Source organism: Adiantum capillus-veneris, chromosome 19 (assembly GCF_014529385.1).
Source record: "Adiantum capillus-veneris isolate H3 chromosome 19, ASM1452938v2, whole genome shotgun sequence".
In the NCBI taxonomy this organism is placed as follows: domain Eukaryota; kingdom Viridiplantae; phylum Streptophyta; class Polypodiopsida; order Polypodiales; family Pteridaceae; genus Adiantum; species Adiantum capillus-veneris.
This window is the reverse complement of record NC_140949.1, coordinates 72,779,059-72,791,719: the sequence shown is the minus strand read 5'-3', so window position 1 is coordinate 72,791,719 and position 12,661 is coordinate 72,779,059. Positions and strand designations below refer to the sequence as shown.

Genomic DNA, 12,661 nt, shown 5'->3' with positions numbered 1-12,661 from the left:
GCTGGTTGAATTCTGCTACTGCTGAAAACGCTATGGAGAACGCTGGTTTGCTGGTCTTTATTGCTAAAAATCTGTTGCTGTTGTGGGGCTGAAATGGCCATGGGAAGAGGGCGACAAAGGCCTGCTGAAATCACCCTAGGGCTGAGATCTGTGGCGACAATTGCTTGGATGAAAAACGCTAGACCTGATGAGACTTGGCGATGGAGGTTACTGATGAAAACGCCAAGGCTTCGGACTGCAGAGCGATGGTGACTTGCTGAAAACGCCAGCCAATGGGAGGCTATGGCGATGCTAATGAAAAACGCTAGGGCTGTGAGGTTTCTCCTTGGAGGAAAAACGCCAAGGCTTGGTCTTGCTGAGAGAGAGGGTGAACCTGCTGTCGAGGGCCTGTGTTCTCCCTGCTTATCTGCCAAATAGTGCTAGCCTTGGTTTGCTTATATATTATTTTACCCTATTTGCCCTACTCAGTTTCCAACGAAAGTCACTTAAAATAATAAGTGAAAATTGTCAAAAATAGGGAAAATACGCTGGAAAATTCCCCTGAAGGATTTTGATGGATTCTAATGGGAATGCTTATGATCATGCTGTGTGCAACCAGAGGATATGCATCTACACTAAGTGCCTGGGCATGCATGGTCTGCGATCAGACTTACAAAAGTGTCAGAACACTTTTAATCTAGACTGACTGGACTAACGGAACCCTTGTTATGAAGTAGCTTGTCTACGGACACAGAGGGTTGGATGTGTCACGTGACATCCTTGGAGGTTGAAAAATGTCATAGCCCTGCTGATTTGCCAAGGATGGCTAGAGGCCATCTCTTTTGGATGTTTGGTGTAGAGTCGCTTTGCAATGGTGATGTCTATTCTGTTGGGATGGGCTGTTTCAACGGCCTTGGAAACCTGAGTCTGCTATCAGAGATTCTTTGGTAGAGTTTTCGGCTTCACCCATGACTTTTTTTGAAATCATCAATGAAAGTAGCAAAGTACCGTGCACCCCCATATGAACTAACAGGCATGGTGCCTACATCAGAGTGTACCAAATCAAGAGCATTACACTTCGTAGCGACACCAGAGTAATAAGAAGACTTCACATATATACAATCATTACAAAAGTCGAGACCAGGGCCTTTTACATCAAATCTCCCTGAAGTGGAGAGAACCTGAAGGCCTTTCTGGCTCATATGACCGAGTCTTTTGTGCCAAAGCTCCATTTGAGACTGGAATTCCACTACATCCAAAAACTTGCGAGGTAATGCTTTGCAATACAAGTAATATAAAGCCCCCTTCTTGCTGCCTTTTACAATCAGCATAGAATCCTTGTGTACTTTCCAAGACCCACCACCAAACGTAGTGAAATAACCTTTTGCATCTAGCCGCCCCACAGATAGCAAACTTTTAATAATGCTAGGCACATATCGTACGTCCTGCAAAATCAGCGCTTGGCCATTTTCAAGAACTAAATGAATGGTGCCAACACCCTCTATCTCACATGCATAGTTGTTGCCCAAGTAGACCTTGCCTAGGAAACCTGCAATGTATGAAGAAAACGACTCGAAAGAGGGAGTAGCATGAAAAGAGGCACGGCTGTCCAATATCCAAGATTGGGACAGTCCATCATGAGCTGAAAGTAAAGCATCAATCACTTCCCTTTTGGTGATGTGCATATTATCACCTGCTTCTGCCATAATGTCTCCATTACTACATGAGGCTGCAACAAGCACTTCTTTACTCTTCAATGACACTAGACGCTACATTTGCTTTAGCAACTTCTTTTGAGGAAGAGCTGTCATCTTCTTGTCATCCTTTGTTTTCTTTTCCTGTTGTTTCTTTCTTGCTTGCTCTTTCTTGTAGTATCGGTAATCGAGCTTTTCGTGCCCTTTATGCCCACATTGATAGCAAGTCAAATCTTGTTGTTTTCCCCTGGTTCTACTCCTGGTTTTGCCTTTACTGGTTGCATTTCCCCTCTTTTTGGATCTGCCTCTAACTCGATAAGTTGAGCCAGTGCTTTCACCACTAGACTTCCTCCTAATTTCTTCATTCAGGTTAGAGTCTCGAACACCATCAAAGGTTAAAGCAAAGTTGTTGCTAAGTGAAACCACTAAAGATTCCTAGCTATCATGCAAAGTCATCAACAAAAAAATAGCCTTTAATCTATAATTAAAGTCTTGCAGACCTGAATCCTGTAATTGACTCAAAATCTCTGTGAAAACACTCAAATGCTCAGATGCTAGCTTAGACTCATCCAACTCCGTGTTCACAAGTTTATGCATTAGATGCACTTGATTCAAAGGAGTTGTATTTCCATAAGTATCCTTTACCTTTTCCATACAGCATAAGCCGTATCAAGACGCTTAATGTCTGTATGTACATCATCAGATACAACCATTTTAATGTATGCAATGGTATTCTTATTGAGTCTAGCCCAATTCTCATCTGGCATGGTTATAGGCTTAGTTTCCAAGAGCGATGTCACAAAATGATGACGTGGCATGACCACCCACGGACAGATGCTGACGTGGCAGAAGCTGTTAGACAGACGTTGACGTGGCAGAACAATACGACAGACTCAGAAATTACACTAACAGCTGATGATGTGGCAACTTGTACGGCTTTCCACAATTTGCACTAACTGCTGTACGGACTATACAGAATTTTGCAATTTGCACTAATGCTTTTTGGGCCAGATTTTGGAGCCAATTTCTTTTGGGACTTTTTACTTTTAAGTTTGGAAGCTTTTGGGGCTCTGCTTTTGGGCATCCCTTGTAAGAATAAAAAGGACCCAAGGGGCCTCACTCTTCAGAGCATCTGGACGCAAAGTCTGAGAGCAGAGAAGCCCTTCGGGTGTTGTACTTTGCTCAAGCATTAATATAATAAAGAAGTACCGAAAGGGACGCCAGGTTTTGGGACCAATACCTCTAGTCACGGAACTATGTCGGGCTGTGTCGACTCAAGTTTTAGAGTTGTGAAGTATTTAAGTGATTTTCTCGTGTGTCGTGTCAGATTCTCGTCTTGGGGTGTCTAAGAGTGTGACAGTGGTATCAGAGCATGATAGATTCCTCTTCTTATCGCGACACACATGGATTCAAACGATGGATCCGGCAAGAACATACGAACCCTCCTGACGTTTTCGAAACGGAAGGCAACAAGGGGAAATTTATAAACCGGCAGATCCAGAGTACGGGCCCCCTCGGCCTACGTGATATCAATTGATGGAAATGCAGCATCAACAACAGGTTGATGATTGTACAAAGCAGATGCTTCAGTTTGTAAAGGATCCCCAGTATGCGAAATTTTTGACTCGGCACCCGATTGATGCGGTGTATTCCCACTGGCAGAAAGCCATCGACTCCCCGATAAAGTCAGCCCTCAAGAAACTTCCTGCCCCATGGATGTTTACTGAAGATGAACGGGAGGATGTGGTTGAAAGACGAGTCAACCAACTGTTGGGGGTAAAGAAGAAGCAACTGAAGAAACATAATAAGGGAACTGACTTCCTTGGTTACTTGGGCCGAAAATACTCTTTTGAGAACGCCAGAAAACAGAAGAAGCGTGTACGCTTCAAAGGATTGTCCAATTCGTCCTCATCTTCTTCAAACAACTCGGATAGCTCATCCTCTTCTGACTTGAGTGATGAGGACAAAAAGAGCAAGAAACGATGAAAAGACCATACGTTTTATTAAAAAAGGAAGCACTTTTACAGAGCCAACCAGTATGACTTTCTCGTCAACAAGGGCAAAAAGGCCAAGGAATATAAAGAGGGAGGATAGGCAATAAAGTTTGAGTACTTTTCAGGGTTTCGAGATGCTCCCAAGGCTTTAGCCTTTATCCAACAGTTTGACATAGCATTTTCTGGAGGCCGCTATACAGAGCACTCCAAGATTAGGCGGGCAACATTCTTTTTGAGAGGCAATGCACGGACATGGTGGTCCACTCTTTTGTTAAGGAAAGAAGCACCGACAAAGGGGCTGAAGTTTAAGAAACTCTTTATTTCTTTATGGCTCACTCAAGAATACGAACGAGACGTGATTATTGACTGGAATCACATTCGGATGGTCAAGGCAGAACCTTTGGATACTTACTGTGAGAGATTTTGGGATACTTTTCTATCCGCTTCATCCTTTAAGAAGATCAGTTTTAAGGAGAAAATTGAGTAGTTTTGTTGTGACTTCCCAAAGAAATTCGAGACTACTGTCTTGAGAAGAAGCCAGAGTCCATACAATAATTAATGGGACATGCTAAATACGGATTCGCTATGCATTCAGGTAACTTGACTTACCCACCAGATGAACCTTCAACGAGTCAAAACAGAAGCAGACAACAAAGAGACACACGATCTTGATTGACACAAGAACAAAGAGACGATTATTTCAAAGCAAGAAAATGTCTTGAATGTGGAGAACAAGAACATATCTCTGCATGGTGCCCAAGAGTCAGTGTCTATTGAACTGGTTTATGGCTTATGTCTGATTTTGCAAGCGTAATCGAAGGCGATTACAATTCTTTCAAGAGGGGGGTATGTCACACAATGATGACGTGGCATGACCACCTACGGACAGATGCTGACATGGCAGAACAGTACAGCAGACCCGAAAATTATGCTGACAGCTAATGATGTGGCAACCTATACGACTTTTTGCAATTCGTGCTGACAGCTGTGTGGACTAACAAATGTTAATGAAATCGACTCGGCCAAGTGAAATTTCACTTTTACATGAAAAGCCCCATAATCTGCGAAGCTTTTGTGCACAAAACTTGCAATTTTTTATGCAAATTCTGCTGTTGTGGAAGAACAGCGCTGAGGCTGATAATTTCCCGCGTCAGTAGGGTTCTAACTCGACCTGCGTGAGAGGACATGGGCTGATTTGACCTGAAGACCACCTGCTCATGCAACGTTTTGCTTTTTGCTGGCTGCTGAGTGTGTGAAAGCACGCGAAAGAATGCTCTGATAATAGTTTGATGGGTGCGCAAGAGGTAGCAGATGATAGCGCTGGCTTTTTGTAACACTGTGCGTGAAAGAGAAGGAGAGAGATCGAACACAGAGAGGTCACGTGTACTATTCGATAATATGGCTAAAAGATTGAAGGAGAGGCCCAACGCGAGAGAGAGAGAGAGAGAGAGAGAGAGAGAGAGAGAGAGAGAGAGAGATGAGGGCACACTGACATAGAGAGGAGAGGATATGGTGAAGAGCAGCAGGTGCAGGGTTGGGTGCCTTGTCACAGAAATCTTTTAATCTGCTTGAGCTATTGACCATCCAGAAGAAATATTTTTTGCTGACTAGAATGCTTGACAAGATGTAACGTAATCAAGCTGGTTTTGTCTGACCGCTTGAACGGAATCCTTTTCTTGAAGATTTTAGTTACCTTTCTGGTTTTGTAATTGTTATGGTTTCTCTTGTGACCCTGCCTGCTGTGGCCGCTTTGAGGTGGTTTCCTTAAATGTTTCTTATTTAGCTGTCCCCATGTGCAGTGCCATGCATGCAGCTACAGTTTCTATTCATCCTTTGGTCCTTGCAGGCTGGTAAAAGCTTCTTTTTTTACTTCTCTTATATGAATAGGCACTTCTCTTCTATGCTGTACCAAAATAATCTATTTTGGATGTTTTGATTAGGTGTGGATTGACTACAACAGCATTTAACCTTCTTCCTGTTGGTTGCCTGGATGGTGGAAGAGCGATGCAGGTATTCGCATGATTGCCTTAGTAATGTTTGCATTCTGCTCATGGGGCCAGCTGCTTGTAAATCTGTAATGGGCAAGAAGCTCCAAACTGTGTGAATCTGTAATTACGATACAGAAAATTTAACATCATGCTTAAAGCGCATCACATACCTCTACTAACAAATCAACCATTGTTTCATCACAAAAGAAAAAATATATAAATTAGTCATGAATTATCCGTCTGTCTTTCCTCTGTTACTGTGAAGAATGGAGCATGATATGTTTTGTGAAGGACAAAGATTGGGAAAAAGCAGGAGATAATTTTATAAACGCAGTTACTATGGATTTTGGCAGTGTGTATGAGAAAGAGAAAGAGAGGATGAAGCATTAACACTTAAACAGTCTTGGGTATCTCTACTGACCATCTTGTCACATAATGTGAGAGTTTTGACTCGGGGATTTGTTTTTTTCTCTCTCTTTCTTGTATATAATCCTCATCCCGATGGATTTTTCTGTCTTGAGCTAAACACTATTAACTGGTTTTTTACTGAATGGCTACGGATTTTCTTACAATCTACCGTGTTCCTCTTATTTTTCAGGCAGCCTTTGGAAAGAGTGCTTTGACTGGCTTTGCATTGGGGACATACTTGCTATTAGGTCTTGGAGTGGTAAGTGACTTTTGAATTGAGAGCTGCAGAGCGTTTAATCACAAAAATACACAAGAGTTTTGACTTTCGTAAGTCGGCCTTTTTTGCAGCTGGGAGGGCCTCTGTCTCTTCCATGGGGCTTGTATATCTTGATCTGCCAGGTAAAGTCTCTGAAGCTTTGAGAACTGCAATGCATGGATGGTTTTAGTTGGTTTCTAATAGTTGTGCTGATATGTACAGAGAGATCCTGAAAAGCCGTGTTTAAATGATGTTACTGAGGTGGGGAGTTGGAGACAGGCTGTTTTTGCTGTGACTCTAATACTAGTTCTTCTCACCTTACTTCCTTTGTGGGATGGACTTGCCGACGATCTTGGCATCGGATTGGGATCCCCTCTTATTTAAGGCAAGACAATGTACATAGCTTCATATTGTGCAGCCTGAGTAGTTTTTGCGGTTGACTCAGGTATAGTTCTTGAATGGCACATGAGAAGAGCTGTGCAAAAGTAATCACAGTTTTCTATTATCGTACACACTGACTACTAGCAGATAAGCAATGATGGTCTTGTTGTACAAACTACACAATTTTTTAGGTCACTTTATAGAAGGCCTTGTAAATTATACCTTGAAAGCAAGAGCCTGTTGATTGCCACATTCATCATAGAAAAATGCCGCCATCTTTATCTTTGTGAACTGAGATGGTTTATTAATCTCAAACGTGTCTTTCCGCAGTAGGCCATTCAGGCATGGAAGCTATGAGTGACCGTACGTACAAATGCGGCATACTCTGTGACTGTACAGTATGACCGCCTGCTACAATACACCGCACAATATTGAATGGTTCTTCATAGTTTTAAAACATACACCATACAGATATAACGGTATGATTTAGATAGATTGTAACACATTGTATATGCCCGTAGGAAACCGTAGTGTACCGTACGACCGTACAGTGGCAACCCTGCGCCATTGGTTGCTAATGTCGTGATCTTATGGCTTGGTCCTTCTCTGTTTTCTCTATTTCATGCAATCCCCAGAAGCTCGTTTGCTGATAATGTCTTACAAGGTGTTGTGGCAATACACAACATCGACAAATTGGAGGCAGAGAAGTGTGTGCTGTTGTAACTTCTTTCAAGAGCTCATTCTCTTGAAATCTCTCTCTTGCACTCTTATGCGTTCCTACAAGTGTCACAGTGTAAGGCTATGTTCTTTAATGCAAAGGATTGCTATTTCTACTGTACATCTATTAGTCTGCTATCCTGAAAGGAGCACTTTTTACAATATAGCTCTACTCTGTGTGAATTGGAAGCACATTGTCACGCGGAAATCCGCTAGGATCGGAAACTCCGTTTCCAAAGTTACCTAATTCTCGTTTCTTTTGTGCTGTTCCAATGAACCTCTGAAGGCTACATATACAAATAATAACTATAAGAATCTGTTCCATTTGAAAGATAAAGCGGTTTCCGCCTTAGAAGATGGCCTTGACGTTCTCGTTTCTGTTTGCCGCTGCATGGAACTATGGCTGGAAGCCTACTTGCTGTTGTATGATACTTGCTGTATCATTTTCAATGTACCCTTTGTTTGCTAAAATAGTCACTAAATCATTAAAGAAATCCATATATTTCTGTAGCTCATGATATCTTCAGGAAGGCAGACAGCGCTAACTGACACAGATTGGGGGTTTCTTTGTTATGTTGGACAAGTATAGTTAGCCCCGAAGAATCCCCCAACCATAAAAATCCCCACCACCCAAAAAATCTTGGTATGTTTGAAATCCAAGAAGTATAATTGATTCGTACTAATTTGGCATCATTGTCGGTCCTCATGTGGTCAAAGCTGAGCTAGCAACAGAAAACCTCTTTGCCAAGTAGTGTAAAATCCGGTAATAGATTATATAGATTACTTCCAATCTTGTGTGGAATTGGGTGGTGTCTTTAATGAGAGGTTTCCATGATGAGAGAATACAAGGAAAAAACTCAAATTGTTGCCTAACTTCTCCCAAAGTTGCAATGTTGCAGTTTTCTTGCTTTTATAACAGATAAAAATTGTACAGGAGTAATTAATTTGATCAAATTGAATTGAGTAAGGTCCTTTCACCTTTCTAAAACATATCTGTTAATTTGTTTTCAAGCTCTCAAGCTTCACCTTTATGGCACGCAACAAGAGGTTTTCATTGGGATCGTCTTTGACAGCAAAAATGCAAGTGCAAAAGTCCAAACAATTTTTTCTCAATTAGATTGGGTCAACTACCTCTGTGTCAACATTTCAGTATGTTTTTCTGCTTCGCTTGTCTGTATATGCTAATATGGGCATTGTTGTTTGGAAGTTTTAAGATGAGGAGTTCATATCCAACTTGGGATGGATAACAATTGGCTCAAAATCCTCTCAATTTGATATTTTACCATTTTCTCTCCCAATCAACCTCAAAAAAAAGCTGGAAGGAGAGGGCCATAATGCTTGTCGACGTGGCACGAAGTGTGGCTCACCCTGAGGGGATTCACTAGTAATAATAGTCTCATCTGTGCGCATCAAATGCCCCTTCTTTATGTCTTGATACTTTACCATGCTTTGTTAAGTACACCTTCCCTCTCTTGTATAACCCCTCTCCCTTACACTCATGTGTTGCCATATGGTAGCCCTTAGTGAGTCTCCCATGCGCTCGCCTATGGTAGCTTAGGCTAGATAGGATTCACAATTTGAGAGCTTAGTTAATGAATAAATAACATCTGAGCTTTATATGATTAATTATGAAGTTCATCATATGTAAAAGTAGATTAGGTATATTTCCATTATGAGTTTCTTGATGTGCAACAAAACAATTAAAAAATTCATTTCACTAAAAACTCAATTGCCTTTAGAGTAAATTTTCTTTGCTGACAAGATTTTAAATTTTGTTTGCTCTTAATTTACTCTAGGCGTTGAATTTTAGTGTGCTTTGTGCTTCAACAAAATGATGATGATGAGCTCAAAAGAAAATTTTACTAAACATGCACGTTGGGTGTAAGTTTGATTCTAGGGAAAATTACAAAATACCCCTCTAATTTGTGGAAACTCCTAGAAAACCCGGTAAATTTAAAAAATTTCCAAAATTCCCTCAATATTGTCATAAATGCCCTTCAAATTATCCAAAATTCCCAAAATACCCTTGGTTGTGAGATTCAATATCTTCAAAGACAAAAAAGTTTGTAGCTTTTCATAGGAAGGTTGATTTTCTATCAATATAAGATGCTAAAACTAGAATTTGACTTGGTTATGTAGGATTTGGAGGTGAATAGTTTCATTATTTTTAGACATATTTGCCTTTTTTGCGAAGTAATTTGTGACAAATTACATGCTAAGCACTCAAAAATGGATCTCAATTTTGTAAAAAAGAAACAAAGACTAGAAAATCTTGAACAATCCAACCAAAAAAGATACAAGAGTTATTTGGGAATTTTTGAAATTTGAGGGGTACTTTGAGAATTTCCACAAATTAAAAGGGGTATTTTGGCTTAATTCTAATGAGATTTTTTCTTTTTTTTGGTTAGTGTGTGTTGTAGGTCATCAATTTTCTTGGCCTATTAAATTTTATGACTATATTAGAGTATTCTCTGAATCTCTTTCTGGCCTTCTAAGAGAGGCCTTAGAGATGAGTCCTGCATTTTAAGAAATTTAGTAGCATGTAGGAGAAATTGTAGTGACACTATGTGAGCATTTCAAAGTGAGCGTACTAAAAATGCAAAAGCTTCAATGTGAGATTACTCTAACGTGGCTTTCCAAGTCCAACTAAAAACGGTTTGAATTGTCATTGGATAGTTTCATCAAAAGGAAATGTAGTGCTAGAGGAGAGATAAATATCACAAATATCTTTTCACTTAGAGCTTTGGTTTTATCTCCATCTTTTTGTTCTCTTATGTGTGTGTGTGTGTGTGTGTGTGTGTGTGTGTGTGTGTGTGTGTGTGTGAGAGAGAGAGAGAGAGAGAGAGAGAGAGAGAGATTTGATTTGGTATTAACGTCCACGGGGGGCCAGAAATGACCCATGGGACCTCAAAGTGATACATAGTCTCTCCTCACGGGGCTGTATGGTGTGGTGTGTGTTATTCTCTTTTTGTGTTCCTATGAGCGTCTTTTGATGCTCAAGTATGCGGGTGAGGTATGTTCCGAGAGCTGTAGGGGAGGCGTCTTTCTTGGATAATAGGTCCGCAAAGGTAGAACAACCGCTTAGAAGTGGTTGAAAATTAGCCCGGATGTGAGCGTATTCTGGGCATTCCAATGTCACATGTGCTTCATCTTCGAGAGCTTGCATTGTACATGATGTGCATATCCGTTTAGAAGCATCAATTTCCAATCAGCCCTTTGTTTCTATTTTGAGCATATGTGACCTTGTGCGCATCAAAGAGATGGCTCTTCGTGCCATGTGGGACATGGGTGTTCGTATGTGGGCCTGAGCTTCCATTGGGTTTGTGCTATAGCCTTCCCAATACTTTGTGTTGACATGCTTGCAATAGTATTCAAATTTCGAGCGGTGTTGCGTTGTCTTCCACTTGGTGTGGAGGCTATTTAGTAATGCAATCTCTCTCTCTCTCTCTCTCTCTCTCTCTCTACTTGTATAGAGGTTGTTTGAGTTGATGAAGAGGTTGGCCATGTTTAGTTTCAATTCAACTTACTATATCTCTACAATTTAGTTTCTTTTCTTTTTCAATGTTAAATGTACGCCATTGTAATTTTAATTAACTTGTTAAGAAAGCCCTTCTAATGAAAGGCTAATGAGAATTTTGGCCCTCTTACAATGAAAAAATTCCTCAAAGAAAGGAAGATGGGCATCAACTCCTATCATGGTTGGAAGCACAAGAAGTTTTGGATAAATTCTCACAATAATTCTCACATTGTGACTTACCTCAACATCATGAGCTTCTGTGAGGGAGGCACCGTATACCTAGCTAGGTACGATCGGGGATAGGGGACCGTCGGCCCGGTGGGGGGCCGACGGTCCCCTGCCCCCGATCGTACCTAGCTAGGTATGCAGTGCCTCTCGAGCAGAAGCTCATGATGGTATGCATTGTATGAAAAACATTGAAAAAGACTCTGTTCCACCGGGTTGACGGTCCCCTGCCCCCGATCGTACCTAGCTAGGTATGCAGTGCCTCTCGAGCAAAAGCTCATGATGTTATGCATTGTATGAAAAACAATGAAAAAGACTGTGTTTTCCTACATGAGAAAATTTCTAAATCTTCTTGTGAAGAGGGAGTGGGTAATTAAGGAGCTTTGAGCTCTAAACGGGTTCGTGTCTGGTGCAGGAAAAATCTCCCTTCATCTTCTCTTTCCCGTTTCCTCCCTGAGAGCTCTGCATTTGCGGCCCTGTTCTCACCGCCCTTCCCCTTTGGGGGAGGGTAACTCCATGGCACTCCATGATGCTCTAGTGAACCCATAGGAGAAGGTACTACTAACCCAATGAGTGTCTTCCTCACATCTGCAACTACCCCAAAAGTTAGTCTCTCGGTCCCTCCCCACCTGCAAACATTGGACGAGCTATCCCCTCATCTCCGAGCAGGAGGGCAAAGTCACTTGTCATATGTGCAAGGAGTTCAACCACGCCCCAATTTTAACCCGATGTCCTTTATGCAACATCACATACAACATGAAGGTTTCCCCTCTCTCATGTCTAATGTGGCATTGCAAGCTCAAAATGATGTTACCCCTCCCTCTCACCTCCTTAAACCTCATCAACTGAGTCCTAACCCCCTGCCTCTAAATGGTCATTGTTTTTAATTTCAAATGTCTAGCACAATGTTGATAATCGGCCCTCCTCCATGCAAAAAAAACCCTGTTAATCCACTTCTTTCTAACACTGTTAATGTTCAAGGAACTGCTTCTGACACAAAAGTAGAGAATAAGTGTAATGAATATGTCAATGCACAATCCAACACAGAGTCTGAGAACCTCAATACTTTCAAGCAGGAAAACTTAGAGGGGGAACTAGTGGTCAGTTCTACTGAACTTAATCATTGGTATAAACATCTACAGGAAAGAGTGGTAATAGGACTCTGCCATGGATTTAGACCTCCTGTTGAAGTCTTGAAGCAATGGATGTCTCAAGACTGGGAGGCAAGGAATATCTTCCCAACTCAGGTTCAGTATCTCCTAATAACTATAATTTGTTTTTTCTTTGAAGATGTTGGCAGCGCTTTACAAGTGATTGGTAGAGGTCAATGGCTGCTTAGAAACATTCCAATGTCTGTATTCAAATGGCATAGGGGATTTGACACTAAAGGTAAAAAACCCTCCAAGGTACCTGCTTGGGTAGATTTCCCAAATTACCCTATTGAGTACTACCCCTGGCTAAAGAAAATCCCAGCACAACTACTAGGGAAAGTGCTAGGTCAA

General features: G+C 41.3%; 1 protein-coding gene across 2 annotated transcripts in view; it reads left to right on the top strand.

Moving 5' to 3' along the window:
- EGY1 (Peptidase M50 family protein) overlaps window positions 1-7,029 on the top strand; it is a 71,278-nt gene extending 64,249 nt beyond the window's left edge. For both annotated transcript variants that reach the window (XM_086490800.1, XM_086490798.1), the window contains 5 exons: window positions 5,467-5,517; window positions 5,608-5,677; window positions 6,254-6,322; window positions 6,412-6,462; window positions 6,542-7,029. In XM_086490800.1, the coding sequence (XP_086346926.1) occupies window positions 5,467-5,517; window positions 5,608-5,677; window positions 6,254-6,322; window positions 6,412-6,462; window positions 6,542-6,703 (403 nt within the window). In that variant the 3' untranslated portion in view covers window positions 6,704-7,029. The remainder of the gene's footprint in view (window positions 1-5,466; window positions 5,518-5,607; window positions 5,678-6,253; window positions 6,323-6,411; window positions 6,463-6,541) is intronic.
- Window positions 7,030-12,661: the final 5,632 nt, after the last annotated feature.